This window comes from Ovis aries, chromosome 11 (assembly GCF_016772045.2).
Source record: "Ovis aries strain OAR_USU_Benz2616 breed Rambouillet chromosome 11, ARS-UI_Ramb_v3.0, whole genome shotgun sequence".
NCBI lineage: Eukaryota > Metazoa > Chordata > Mammalia > Artiodactyla > Bovidae > Ovis > Ovis aries.
In genome coordinates, this window is record NC_056064.1 from 33,291,570 (window position 1) to 33,307,120 (window position 15,551).

Genomic DNA, 15,551 nt, shown 5'->3' on the forward strand with positions numbered 1-15,551 from the left:
AGATGGTTTCACTGGTTAATTCTATCAAACAGTCTAGGAAGAAATAATACCAGTTCTACGCAATCTCTTCCAGGAAACAGAAGAGGAGGGAACACTTCCTCATTCATTCTGTGAAGCTGGAACTGCCCTGATACCAAAAGCAGGACAAAGACATTACAAGAATACCAATTTCTCACTAAAATAGTAAACACAATGATCCTTAATAAATATTAGCAAATTGAATCATGATCAAGTGGGTTCATCTCAGGAATCCAAGGCTGGCTCAACAGCCATCAATCAATCAAATTTACTCACAGTTGTTGTTGTTTAGTTGCTAAGCTGTGTCCGACTGTTTTTGACCCTATAGACTGCAGCCTGCTAGGCTCCTCTGTCCTGGGATTTCCCAGGCAAGAATACTCGAGTGAGTCATCACGCCCTTCTCCAGGAGATTTTCCCACACTGGGATTGAACCCTCATCTCTTATGTCTCCTGCATTGGCAGGCAGATTCTTTACCACCAGGGAAGCCATGTTATGTGTATTTCACTACAATAAAATTAATTAAAAAAAAAAAAAAGATAGGGCTTCTTGCTCTCAGGAGTCTAGGCAAGAATACTGGAGTGAGTTTTCATGCCCTTCTCCAGGGGATCTGCCCAACCCAGGGATCAAACTCAGGTCTCCCACGTTGCAGGTGGATTCTTCACTGTCTGAGCCACCAGAGAAGCGCAGAGATAAGCCCTATAATCAGATAAATTACAATATAACACATATGCGCTTGATAGACTATAAGTAAATTGTGCTTTAAGAGCCCAGGTTGGCATGGCTGCTCAGATGCAGGGTCATGGAGGCGTGAGATGTGGGCTCTGGAGTCGGATAGCCTCCTTGACCCTTGTCTTGGCTACTCACAAGCTATGTGCCCTTCCACAAAATTGCAGTGTTCCTCATGTAAGGAGCATCTATGTCATAGGACTTCTGAGAGGGACCATGACGCAACTCACAGAAAGTGCCTGGTAGAGAGAAGCCTCTATGAAGTTTATGCGACAGCACAGGTTCAGCCTCACCTAAGGAACCATTCTAACCTCCCTATAAAACCCTGAGCCGTGAAGACCTCCCTTCCTAGGCGACCTGGAGACCTGAGCCTGTGCGAGGAGTGACCATTCCGGGGGGCACACAGGCTCAGCAAGCGACACCCTCACAGACCGCACGGCCTGGTATGGGCGTGTCTGCCTCACCAGTGCAAACACATCCACCCTTGGAGGGCACCCGTTCTGGCTGCCCTGACAGCGGTGGCAACAAGGCCACCCCTCTTCTTTCTCCACCCTTCCTGTGACTGATGCAGCGAGTGAAATTTCTGTCTCACACTGTGGCGGGGAAGAAATGCATTCCCAACGCGGCGGGGAAGAAATGCATTCTCAACTCAGGGGAACACTGGTGTTTTCACTTGGAAAAACTCTTATCCTTGTTAATCCTCTAAATGCAGAAGCCTATATTTGCTAGAATATAAACATATAAGGGAATTTTTTTCCTGACTAATCTAATAATAGAACTTGACCAAAGACTTAGGATTGTTACTGCTGCCAATTCTGATTAGGTGCAGTTTTTAAATGTCACTGGTAATTAAGTATATTATTTTTTACTGCATCTCATGATACAAAAGTAAACTTAATAATGTAGGAAGCTTCCATTTTCTTGATGGCATGAACTGGTTAAACTGCTCACAAACATTCCTAAATGTTTGTGAGATCCACAATGATGTTCGTCAGTAGCTCCTCAGAGACTTCTGTACAAATAAAATCACTGGCTCTGATGATTAGCTCAACAAGATGATCTCATTTGCTTCCCAGCATTCACTAACTTCAGTAGTACATGCGATGAAAAAATAGGAAAAAAAATTAATTTAAAAAAGCAAATATTAACAGTAACACTTCCCAGGTGGCTCTAGTGGTAAAGAACCTGCCTGCCCATGTAGGTGACACAGGAGACGGGGGTTCAATCCTTGGGTTGGGAAGATCCTCTGGAAAAGGTCATGGCAACCCAGTCCAGTATTCTTGCCTGGGAAATCCCATGGACACAGGAGCTTGGCGGGGTACAGTCTACAAGGTCACAAAGAGTCAGACATGACTGAAGTGACTTGGCATGCAAGCATACAAAGAAAACCATATTCTGTGTAGAATATAGTCTTCCAACAAGTTCTCATTATATTCAATATCTTTCCTTAAGCAAATGATCTCTGGTTACTTGTTAGCTGCTTTCAATTTGTGCTGCTGGAGAAGACTCTTGAGAGTCCTCTGAACAGCAAAGAGATTAAACCAGTCAGTCCAAAAGGAAATCAACACTGAATATTCACTGGAAGGACTAATGCTGAAGTTGAAGCTCCAATACTTTGGCCACCTGATGCAAAGAGCTGAGTCATTGGAAAAGACCCTGTTGCTGGGAAAGATTGAGGGCAAAAGGAGAAGGGGATGACAGAGGATGAGATGGTTGCAAGGGATCACTGACTCAGTGGACATGAATCTGAGCAAACTCTGGGAGACTGTGGAGGATAAAGGGGCCTGGCGTGCGGCAGTCCATGGGGTTTAAAAGAGTCCGACACGACTTAGCAACTGAACAACGACAACTCCCTGGCTGTTTAGTGTTTCAGAAGATAAATCAGGTTCCTGCTACTCCATCCTTGTGAGACATTAAGTCCCCCCACTTCTTTTTAAATTCTCTAGACTTGAGTTTGCACAATAGGGACATCTGTTTCTCATAGGTTCAGTGGAATTTGGGCGGACTGGTATTTTTTTGTTTATGTGTGTGTGTGACTATATTTAAAACAATGAATTGCACTTCTTTAATGGCTAAAGTTCTAGTTCTTTCTCTGTGTGTTTTGGAGAAATAGTTACATTTTCTATTTGAAGAAATATATTTATGTATATATTTTTAAAACTGTCCATTCTGTCAAACATGTTAGGATAACACTGTTATAACTATAGTATTAAAATTCCTACGATAGTTGTCTTTTTCCTTTTTTTCCCCAAAATTTTATTTATTTTTTATTTTGGGCTGTGCTGGGTCTTCGCTGTCACGAGGGCTCTCCTCTAGCGGTGAGCAAGCGCTCCTTTTCATTGCCATATGCAGGCTTCTCGTTGCAGTGGCCTCTCTTGCTCTGGAGTGCGGGCTCTAGGGTGTGCGGGCTTCAGTAGCTGAGGTTACTGTGGCGCGTGGGCTCAGTTGCCCCACAGTACTGGAATCTACCTGGCCCAGGAATCAAGCCCATGTCTCCTGGATTGGCAGGTGGATTCTTTATCGATGCGCCACCAGGGAAGCCCCTGGTCTTTTTCCCTTTTCATTTCACCCTCTGAGGTTCCACAAGTATATTTCTCACTGTTATTGCAGCTGACATTTTCCTAATCACTGAACATGTTTTTAAATGTTTATTGGCCATTTGTGAGTTGCCTATTCCAGACTTTGATAGTTTTCTACTAGGTTTCTTTTATTATTGGTTAGTACAAATTATTTGTAGATTCTCTCTTTGCTTTTTCTGCAGTTACATTACAATGTGTCTGGATGGATGTTTTGTATTATTTATCCTGTTTGAGATTCCATTAAGAATCTGTGGCCTTTCGTCATTCTGGAAAAATTTCAGGCGCCACTTCTTCAAATATTATCTCTCTTCATGTTTTCTTTCCTCTACTTCTGGAATTCCCACTGGCCATGGGAGTTGGACATGGTCTGATTTTATCTTCCAGGCCTCTTAAGCTCTGTGACAGACACTATCAGTTGGTCCCAACCTCTGTTTCCCTTGCAGGCTTCCCACTAAAGAGGATGAGAAACGTTGTATGTCTACCTTCTCAAATCCCTTTGAGGCTGGGGTGGCCACACAACAGAGCACTGCCACAGAGCTGGAGGGCCTCTGGGAAGCCTTTTGGTTTCCTTATCAAAGGAGGGGATGTCAGGCACTCACTGTACCCCTTCCTCTCCCCACTTTTGGCCCTACAGATGGGAGTGATGTCTGGAGCTTGGCAGCCATGTTCAGCCATAGAGAGACAAATAAGAGGACAAAGAACCAAGAGAGTAAAGACACTCTGTGGGCCTTGGTTATATTAAGCAGTGAACCATTCCTGAAACTACAAAAAAAAATCTTCATGGTTGAAGCAACCGTTAGTTGGGTTTTCCATTTCTTAAAGTTGAAAACCTATTAACTAATAAAACCCCTATCACATTTACATCTTAAAAATCTCTGTTATATGTCCTGGGTAATTTCCTGTGATCTATTTTCTGGTTCAGCAGTTCTCTTTTCTGCTGTATCCAATCAGTTTTCAATCCAGCTGTGGTTTTTACTTTCAAATTTTAAATTTCTACTTGGCTCTTTTCAAAATCTTAAAAAAAAATAAAACCATGTTCCTTCCTTATGATTTTTATTCCTTCTCTGATCTCTAATATGTTTAAACATAGTCTTTTGAGGTCTCTTTCTTATTGTTTTATTATCTCAAATTCTGGCCGATGGTCCTCTTGTTCGTGGTGCCAGCTGACTAGATAATTTTCTTTTCTTTGTGTAAATTTTATTGGAGTCTAGTTGATTACAATTTTGTGTTAGTTTCAGGTGTACAGCAAAGTGATTCAGTTATACACACACACACAGTCACTCTTTTTCAGAGTCTTTCCACATATAGGTTATCACAGAATACTAAGTAGAGTTCCCTGTGCTGTACAGCAGGTCCTATTGTCAGGTAGATCATTTTCCCGACTGCTTTGTAATTTTGAATAGTGAGTGTATTTTCAGTAGCCTCTGCGCTCCGGGCCACAGAGCTTCTGGCAGCAGAGAGAGACACTACACACTGGTCACTGCTTGCAGCAGATCTTATAAATTTGGACTCCAAACCTCATCTGGCCCAGCTTTTCCTTCCTTCCCTACAAGAGATTTTGTGTTTTTTGGCCACAAAAAAATCCCAGGTAGAGACTGAGCTTCCTTATCACCTCCCTGGACTGGCAGGTGGCAATTTTTTATCTCCCCTTCACTAAGAAGATGAGTATTTGGGGAGCCTTAGTTCTGTGCAGAGGTCTCAGGACCGATGCTCTGAGACCTCTGCATAGAACCTGTTACAGGAGCTCAGTGCCAGGTCCCCTGCCCCTTCATAAGCACGAACCACAGCCTGCACACATTGGACGCCCTTTCCCACCGCCCCAGTCCCACCCTGGGGTGACCAGAGTCCCAGCACATGCCTCAGAACTCTGGTCTTCACTCCTCTTTTAATTTCTGGCATCTAGTTATTTCCAGTTCCTTCTTCAGAGATTGGCTCTGTATTGATATTTTAAAAATTACATCGTATTCGTATTTCCAGGGCTTTAATGATAATTCAGTCTAGAACTGAAATTTATCCACAGTGAAATCTTCACTGAAAACACTCTAAATCACATGTGGTCAGACCAACTGGACACTTTTATATCAGGACTCATGAGTAATGGACTTCATTGCTGTGAAGATTATTTAGTAGATGGCATAAAGTTCTTTCTCATGGGATTAGAGTATCACATGGATACAAAGGGGGACACTTACCAGGCTGGGTTTGATGCCTACACTTTCAGCTGCTTCAAATGCCAACATGAGATTTCTTTTCTAGGTTAAAAGTCAAACAGAATGAAATTATAAGCCAAGAATATATAGCTTTTGTTAGCAATAAACACCAACTGACACTCCCATATAGATTACCTACTATTTATAAAACACAAGTGTTGAAGTCAAGTATGCAGACAGTGGTCTCAGTTTAAGGGGGAAAAAAGAAGATTAACAGATGACCACTGTCACTAAAAAATAACATTACTGATTAATTCCTGACCATGAAAGATACATTTTTGTTAGTTATTTTTTACTTTGTCAATATTTAGGACATATACCTTCTGTTGTATATCAATTTGTTTAATCATAGCGCTGTATCAAAAGTTATAAAAGTAATATGTACACCTAGTTAAATATAATCACATGAAAGACTTCCTTGCCTCAATCCTGGACCTTGGGAGAAAGATTTTTCGCTTCTGTCTTTAATTCCAGGGACTTCCTTCATTTCTCTGTACCTGCTGACATCACTGTTTCTTCCTTCCTTCTAAATATTTATTTATTTGGCTTAGTTGCAGCACTTGGGATCTTTAGTCGCAGCATGTGGGATCTAGTTCCCTGACCAGGGGTTGAACCTGGGGACCCCTGCTTGAGGAACTTGGAATCTTAGCCACTGGACCACCAGGGAAGTCCCACCACTTTCTTGATTTCTAAAATAGAGGCATGACCTTCTAACTTCCTCCTAAGTTAAATGACTCAGGAATCATGCACCTCTCTCTTCCCTTCATTCTAGTCACACAGCTCACGTTCGCTCCCTTATTAGTCATGTTTGTGACTTTAACCAGTATCCTCAAACCATCATTTCTTGTCCCATCAGTTACAAATGACAGTTGTGTGATAAGTAAGACTCTCCCTTGCCTTTCCTGCAGCTGGTCATGTTCTGAACTGTTCAAGCTGATACACTTGGCTTCCTTCTCCTCAACCACACTGAAGTGTCCAGCACCCTCTTAACAGGACAACTCTGCAGGCTGAAAACAACAAGGGGTACTGGCACAGCGGCTGGGATCACACTCCTCGCCCCAGGTTCCACAGTCGCGATGCTGTGCCACTCAAAACATTCTTTCCAAAGGGTTTTCCTCTTTGTAACAACCAGCAGCTCAGAACCACACCACGTTTCACTGTGCTCCAGACCTGGACCTTGCCTTTCTTCAAGTCTGTTTTCAGTTCTGCTTGTTTGGGACTTTTCTTGCTGGGAGAAGAACTGTGTCTCCTTCTCTTCTTCTGGTTTCTTATCTTCCTATGGCTTATAATCCATGATACTCTCTTTGTACTAAAGTGACTTTTCAGATTCTGATTTTGATAGGTTTTTACAGGTGGCACTACTGATAAAAGAACCTGCCCAACAGTTCAAGATGCGTGGGTTCAGTCTCTGGGTCGGGAAGATCCCCTGGAGGAGGGCATGGCAATACACTCCAGTATCCTTGCCTGGAGAATCCCATGAACAGAGGAGCCTGGTGGGCTACAGTCCAGAGGATTCCACAGAGTTGGACATAACTGAAGTGACTTAACATGCATATAAACATTACAGGCCTCTCTTGATGCCCTTTTCAATGTCTGCTGTTCACCAAAAAACACAAGAAATACACTGCACTGAGAGTGCCCCAGACCCAGGCTCCAATTGAGGAGGGCTGAACTTCACTCATCCTGAAGGTCAAAGGCATCGTTTCATTCAAATTAGCTCCTTCCCTTTGAAACTCAACTTCAAAGTCATCCCTTCCAGGAAGCCTTCCCTGCTTGCAACCCTCTCTCCTCCAGCAAGAACACCCCCAAGCTGAATTTCACACACGTGCTCAGCTTTAAATTGTGCCAGTTTGATTTGCCTGTGTTGACACATTGTTCTGAGAACCCTCATCGGTAACTCTGACATACGAGTTTCTTTCCCCAAACATGAACACAAGGTCTCCCAGCGCAGGGGCCAAACCTAGAGCACGTCCACATGGGGCAGTTAGGAAGCAGGAGGCCAGCGGTCATCAGGGGAGGCTGTGATGCTGCACGATCTGGAATGAAAACTCCAGCCAAGTTGAGGATTCAAGCCAAGTTGAGGATTATAACCCAGGAACAGCCTCTGAGGAAGCTCCCAGAACTGTTCTGCCTGTAAGAGGTCAAAGCACAGTCATGCAGGATATTGAGACAGAGGGCTGTGCATCAAGGGATGCACCTGGAGCGAAGTCCTTCACCCCTCGCAAACCTGCAGCATCTCACAGCCTGACCTGCCTCCTCCCCAGGACAGCAACCTGGAGCAGGGAGAAGAAAGGCAACCCGTGTGCTGGAACCATGTGCCCCCGGATCTCAAGGATAAGAGAGAGACCAAGTTGTGATGCTCAGCTGTTCTGTGCATTGCCAGATCTGGGCAGCTGGCTGTGAATCTTGGGGATCACCGGCCTCCAGGGGACATGATGTGGTTTCCGTCATCTGGGAGCAATGAGATGATCCGAAGGGTGAAAGCAAACACTTTCCATTGTTTTCCAACATGTCCACTGATAGGAGGACAAAGTGCCACGGCTGCAGTCAAACACTTCACACCCTGAGGACCTATCTGCAGCAGGCTTCAACCAACCTCTCCATCGGCAGAAACATTCAATACCTGCTCAACCATGAGGAGCGGCACTCTGCCGGCACCAGCAGACTCCCCTAGGAGACATCCTTCTTTCTTGACCTTCCCTGGGCCCTATGACCCATGACCTGCTGCTCACTCTGTACTAGCAGCCCTGGATCGTGTAAACCAGTCGCATCCCTTGATGCACAGCCCTCTATCTCAAAACCTTGTACAACTGTGCTTTGACCTCTAACAGGCAGAACAGTTCTGAGAGCTTCCTCAGAGACTTCCTCAGAGGGTTATAATCCTCAGCTTGGCTTGAATAAAAATTTTCTTTTTCTTCCCTGATCGACTGATGGATTTTTTTTTGTTGACAGTGCCCAGGCTTCGTGGATCCTGGGACCCCACATGCCCCTGCTGGTCTCCTTTGTGGCTGCTCCTCCTGTTACCTGGTACCTTCGCTGGGCCACTCTGCCCTGCCCTGGAAACAAGGATGGAGTCCTCAAAGCTTGTTTCTTGTCTTCTCTTGGTGCCTCTGTGAAGTTTGATTTATGATAAGAAACACACCTTTGGTCTTTGTCTTGGTTCCTGCACAGAGCTCCTAAAGCCTTTGTAATTTTCTATGTAGGAGTCATGGAGGCATCCTTTGTAATAATATTTGCTTTCTGTCCCTGGTTCTAAAAATGGCTTCAGAGAAATAAAGGTGAAACAGGTGTCTTTTTATTCGTTTGTTTATCTGGCTGTGCCGGGTCTCAGTTGCAGCACGTGGGGTCTTTACTGGAGGCATGCCAACTCTGAATTGCGGCGTGTGGAATCTGGTTCCCTGACTAGGGATTGCGCCTGGGTCCCCTGCATTGGGAGCGCAGAGTTCTAGCCACTGGACTGCCACAGAAGCTCCAAAACAAGCGTCTTTTGTTACTCATAACAAACCCTTTCCAACAACACCTGGGTGTATGTTAATAACTCAATTTTTGAAAACCCCTGGAAAGACAGTGTGGGATTAGAGGTTATAACATTCAGTCCCACCCCTTGACCTGCAGGAGTAGGGAGGGGCTGGAGGCTGAACCAGTCACCAATGACCAATGATTTAATTAGTCGTGTCTATATAATGAAGCTGCCAGTAAAACCCCAAAGGATGGGTTTAAGTGAAGCATCCATGTGCTGGGAGGGTGGCACACCACAGACTCCAAGGGGACAGAAGCTCCCGTGCTCGGGACCCCTCCCCACACCTCGTCCTTTGGACTTCCTCATCTGCCCACCGGCCTCCCCATGTCCCTGGTCCTGGTCTCTGCTCCCCGGACCTGCCTTTGGCATGCTCCCTGGCTCTGGAAGGCTCCCCTGCTCTGTGTATCACTGGTTCCCTCATGTGGGCTCTGCGCTGGAATTCCACTCAGAGACGTCCACAACCTTCCTGGCAAAAGTCAGGTCCCCGTGTTCACCCCACGCCCTGTGCTTCTCACGCTTTTCCATGAGTGAGTGAGTGAAGCCACTCAGTCGTGTCCAACTCTCTGCGACCCCATGGACACCAGGCTCCTCCGTCCATGGAATTTTCTAGGCAAGGGTACTGGAGTGGGTTGCCATTTCCTTCTCCAGGGACTATTCCCAACCCAGGGATTGAACCCAGGTCTCCCACATTGTAGACGGACGCTTTACTGTCTGAGCCACCAGGGAAGTCATAGTTTATAGTTATTTACTTACAGTGCTAATTGTCACAAGTTTACTCATTTGTTTGCTGACCACCCGCCTCCCAAGGACACTGTCTACCCCACCACTTCTGCCTTTATTACTGGGCATGACAGCTGCCAAGAAACATCTGTTGAGTAAATGAGTCCAGGGCCCGGGACAGTGTTTCCTGGAATAACTCTGTGGAATATGATTTTAAGGATGTTCTAGGGCAGGGTTTGCCAAACTCAGCCCGCAGCCTGTTTTTGCTAATAAAGTTTTATTAGAACACAGCAAGCCTATTAACCGACAAACATCTATGGCCACTTGGATGCTTTGATGGGAGAGCTGAGTAGCTTTGACAAAGACCACAGACCAACAAAGCCTACCAGTGACCCCCGACAGGGGAAGTCTGCCAACTCCTGTTATGGGTGATTATATTAAACGTTGAAAAGGTTCTGTGGCTCTGACGTAGGTTGGCCTAAAATGAGTCACACAGGGTTCTCTAATGAAGGACTTCCTAGAGTATTTATGGCATCAAGAATCTCCAGAAGTGTGCTGTGATAAATAGCTTCCCCAGCTTATCTGAGCCAGGGATTTCTGGTTCTTTGGAAAAGATGTTGAAAATGCTGGCCTAAGGTCTTGAAACCATGAAGGTGACAGTCCATCAGGGCCTCCTCTGAAAAATGAGTGATAGGAAGTTCTCAGCAGACACAGTCAACTGGTCTCTGCTGCATTTTCCTAGGTAACAAGGGAAGTTGAGGACAGTACTGAGGGTGGGACCTGCCCTCCATTGTGATCTGTGCTGGAATTTTACCCCAGTTTCCTTTTCAAGTCCACAAACCCCACGCTCCCTGGGATGTATCAATAGTGTGAGAAATTCCCCTGTGTTCTGGAGGGTGACCAGGGTGGGGATGCGGGACTTACTTTCTCCTGGCTGTTCAGCTCCTGGTAGGGGATGTGGGCGGGCAGGTAGGTGTGGAGAAGAGCGCAAAAGGCCAAGCCGTCACTCCAGCTGCTGCTGAAATTGGTGATATCGATGTTCTGTGGGGAGAGCGGCATTAATCACCAGACTGCTGAGTCATGACTAAACAGGGCTGTTCTGCGATCCATGTGTGCAGCCATCTCTGGGTTTGCAGAAAGATGAGACCAGATACTACCACGTCTGCTGGGAGTACATTCATTAATAATTCTGTTGTCAGGAATGGTGGCCTGGTGTTGCCCAAATCCATTCACAGAAAAGCACAAAAAAAGACTCTGGAGTGAAAAACAGTGGGGAATTTCTGGTGGCCTGCTGGTAGGTCAAAGGTTCTCAGACACTGTACTCTCAGATTAACCACCTGGTTAGCTTTGTACATCCTAGCACCTCCCAGCCTTATTTGGCCAAAGAATCACCACCACTACCACCACACCACCGTCATCATCACCATCACTACCACCACCATCATCACCATCACCACCATCTCCTAGAGAAGACCCAAGGACTTCCCCTCAGAGAGCCACCTTAAGCAGTGTGTCCTTAAGCTCTCAGACAGGCACTAGTGTGACATACAAGTCTGAGAGGCCCGGCTGGAAGGTCTATCTGTGCTCAGGCTGGACCCCCGAGAAGCAGATCATCTGGATCTCTTGTCTCAAAAGTCTCTTTGATGACCCTGCAGCTACCTGATGGGACTTGGGGGCTGTGCTGGAAATGAAGGCACTTTGATTTTATGCCTTCTTGAAGAGGCTTGTGCATGAAAAAAGCAGAAGGAAGAACTGGGGTGGGCAGCCACGACCCATCCAGTTCACTCAGTTTCAGCTTTCAAATCTGATGCTGGGGTGGGAGACCCTGGGGAGCGGGGCAGCTGCAGAGAAACCGGGCATCAGCAAGAGGGGAGGGTTTCCAGACTTAAGAAGGGAGGACGGTTGGCGGAGTGTCTACACGGTGCCTGTCACTGTGCATTTTCTCATTTAATTCCCAGGACACCCACACCTGTAAGTAAGCAGCGTCATGCCCATCTGACAGGTGAGAAAGCTGAAGTGAAACCAAACCCTGCTGGTCCAGCTCCACCCGCTGGCCACTGCCCCCATCCTCTTGTTGGGTTTCCTTCCTCCTTCTCTTTCTCCCTCCCTCCCTGACTTCCTTCCTGTATAAATTCACTTTACACCAAAAGCGTTTAATACTTGGTAGATCTTTCTTTTTCTGAAACATAAAAACATTTTTTTATACTTCACTCTTATACCATTTATGACACAAAACATCATTTTTCTCCATCTGTACTATCTTCAGAGGCATTTGAGGCCAAAGGGGACCCAGAAGGGGGACAATGCCACCCACCTAACAAACTGAGATGTTGCCCTGTGTTTCAGCTCACTGAACACTGCTTAGGGACAACTTTTGATCTAAAGTGCAAACACCCTCATTTATTGAGCCAGGGTGGGGGGTAAAAATCTGGTGCCACCAAAGCCAGGAGTGAAGACTCAATCAGAATGACTCAGGCCCTCAGGATAGATCAGAAGCCAGGTCACTTCCGAACGGACAGCCACTCTCGGGCCATCAGGCACCATGAGACACACATGGACCCTCACGCTTCAGCAGCAGGACTTAAACACTGCCCCACACCAAGGAGGCAGCTTTTAAAACAAGGAATTATGTAAATCCTAAATCCAGCTGGCTCACCAGATCCAACATGTGGGTCAGGAAGGGCTTGTCTTTTGTGTCACTTATTTCCCAGGTTACAGACTTTGTTTTTGCTTTTTAACTTTTTTTAAAAGAAAATTTATCATTATTATTTTTTTGGCTGTGCTGGGTCTTCGTTGCTGTGCAAGGGCTTTCTCTAGCTGCAGTGCACAAGCTTCTTGTTGTGGTAGTTTTCTTGTTGCAGAGCTCAGAAAAGGGCTCCAGCTCAGGCCCTAGAGCACTTAGTTGCTCTGTAGCATGTGGGATCCTCCCGGACCAGGGATTGAACCTGTGTCCCCTGCACTGGCAAGTGGGTTTGTAACCACTGGACAACCAGGGAAGTTCCTAGGTCTCAGACTTTGAAGTGTTCTGTCTCCGGCAGAGATGGAGGGCATCCAGCTGTGACCTGTTAAGATTATATTCATTCCAAGAACATGACGCGCTCAAATAAAATCTTACCCTTCACTTCTCTGGGGGGAACAACACAGCTCTAGTTTCCTCAATGCCACCTGAAACTGTCCTTGGTTCTATGTGAACAATGAGACTATCAACTATCTCCCCTCAGCACCACTGGCAGACAACTAAGCACGTGTGTGCATCTTGGTCCCTCAGGTCAGAGGTGGGAGCCAGCGGGCAGAGGCACTGGGTTCCAAAGGTTGCCCTGTGGCTGTCACCCCCAAGGGCTTCCTTACTGCTCCCCAAGGTATATCTGGATGAGAAAGGTGAGCTGAGAGTGGCATGGCTTGATATGCCCGTGTTTTTCACAAGAATCACAGCAAGGGGTGAGCTGACCAATACTCTCTGAGGTCTCTCACTTGAATCCTGTTCAACTGTGCACCCGTCTGCAGATCGCCGTAGCCGAGTACTCCTTGGGTTTCTGGTCAGCGGACAGAGGGGGCGCAGGGGATGTGGAGGATGCATGGGGATGGCCTTGCCGAGCAGGGAATGGTGGAAGAGTCTTCCCAGGGGCCCTGAAGAGTGAACCGTGCAGACGGCTTGTAGATGGGGTAGGCAGGAGGTACTCCTGGGCGGGAATGGACTACCAGGTGAGGGCAGAGAGAAGACAGTGTCCTGGGAAGGGTGGCTGAGCCAAGGAACAAGGCGAGTCCTGACTTCAGGGCCCACCCCAGGACAGATGAAAAGCCTTCTCCTCAGCTGGGGACCGTCAGCATCAACTCGGCCTTGGTGTGGGTGAGGCCTGTGTAGCCTGTGGACATCGATACTCGGTGCTCACAGCTGCACCGACCAAGGACAAGAACATGGCACCCCAGGGGTATAAATACAGTGTCATCCTTTCCCCAGAGACCATCCCACTGAATCTTAGGGCTGCATCAAGAGAATAATGTACAGAGCAGTAGGAATCAGCCAACCAGGCACTCTACAAGATGGATCGTCAACTCTTTCCTTGTTACTTATTCCCGAATAAAACTGCCTGAGATCACTGTTAGCCTTGACTGCAAGTCAGTAGGTGGAAGGGAGCATGTCGGGAGGCTGTGCGTCCAGAGCTGGATGCTGGTGACATGGATGTATGTGCTTCATGAAAATTCACTGAGCTGTACACACATATGTGCAATAAGAGCTACATCAATAAAGAGGAAAGAAACGAATGGAGGCCAGGGAGGGAGATGAGCAGGAAGAGGGGTGGGTGAGGGAGGAGGGCAGTTGGGAAAGAGAACTGATTAAGAAGGAGAAAGGGAAGACAAACAGGGGCCCTGATGTTCTTAAGGGGCTGAACCATGGTTGTCTGAAAGAATGCCAGCATTTTGGAATTTACGTAGATTTACTGGGGAAAAAAGCAGAGCTACAACCAAAAAGAAACTTGCTGACTACTTCCCCAAGGGGAATGGTAATTACTCATTGCAAATTACCCTCAACTTTCTCTGGGCTATAAATACTTCAGAGACATTCCCAAGAGAGAGAAAGTTCCAGGGAGAGGAAGGCTCAGATATAAAAAAAAAAAAAAAAGGTAACATTCTGAGCATCTCCAAAAAGGAGTGCTTAGGAGAAAATTTTGTAAGATAACAGATTTCTGTCCCTAGGGCCGCAGAAGTCATTTGAGATACACAAAAACCGACATGCACAGAGGAAGCTAAAACGACATTGGTGAACATCCAGAACATGATCAGAGCAGCTGAGATTGTAGACAAGTTCCAGGAGGGCAAGTGGGGATGCAGCTCGCAAACAACATGGCTGACAGAGCAGAGCAAAACCCAACAACCACAGCATTTGCTTCTAGAAGGTTCATTTCATTTGCCTTCTGTTGCCTGGAAATGCTGACATCTGGTGAAAACATGAACCGCTCTGCAGAGCACACACCCACCAAGGACATGGCTGTGACCTGTTCCCACTGAAACTCCATCATCCCTCAGGATCTCCGTAGGCTGTTCCAATGGACTTCAACAAATGGATCGACTCTGTGTGCACTAAATGCACAAGATTTTTAAAAAGTTAAAAAAAAGAAAAAGGAAGTTTCTGGGAAAGAGACGGCAGACCGTTTAGAAATCACCGTCAGTCCCCTGCCTCAGGGATCAGCTGTCCTGGGTGCAGGGCGGCCTTAGCACCCTCGCCCTGGGGCTTCCTGGCCTTTCTCAAAGACGTCCTTATTGTCACAGCTGGAGAATCAGACTGAGATTTTTTTGTGGGGGGGAGGGGGTGTGTAACAATTTATAGATCATTGAGGATTAAAGTAGCTCATTCCTCAGCAAGGCGCAGCTTGGGTAGGAAGAGCCCTGGGGAGACAGAGCTTCCTTTGAAGATCTGGTGAGAAAAGTACAGAAGAGCATGTGCACATGCAGGGGTAGGGGAGGGGAAATTGCCACAAAGGCGGCCTGCATGCCCTCTCTGAACGGGACCTTGCTCCCTGCCTGGACGCACGTCTGCACCTACCCACGCCTCCCATTCCAGAAGCCAGTCCAATCCCAGGCTACCCGATGACCCTCAAGTGGCCTGGCCCTGCACATGTGCAGTCCTTGCCATGGACTCGCGCAGATGCGCCCGTGGACCACAGGGAACACTCTCTGTACACCCTTCCTTTCTGAGGCCCCATCGCACTGAAGGTCGCTGTCTCGGGTGCCCACTCCAATCAGTGTGTCCTCATCTCGGGAGGGCGGCCATGACCCCT

General features: G+C 46.8%; 1 protein-coding gene across 5 annotated transcripts in view; it reads right to left on the reverse strand.

The window, feature by feature from the left end:
* SPECC1 (sperm antigen with calponin homology and coiled-coil domains 1) overlaps positions 1-15,551 on the reverse strand; it is a 203,412-nt gene that overhangs the window by 5,193 nt on the left and 182,668 nt on the right. For all 5 annotated transcript variants that reach the window (XM_042256705.2, XM_042256704.2, XM_042256703.2 and 2 more), the window contains 2 exons: positions 10,699-10,815; positions 5,517-5,576 (listed from right to left, as the gene is read on the reverse strand). In XM_042256705.2, the coding sequence (XP_042112639.1) occupies positions 5,517-5,576; positions 10,699-10,815 (177 nt within the window). The remainder of the gene's footprint in view (positions 1-5,516; positions 5,577-10,698; positions 10,816-15,551) is intronic.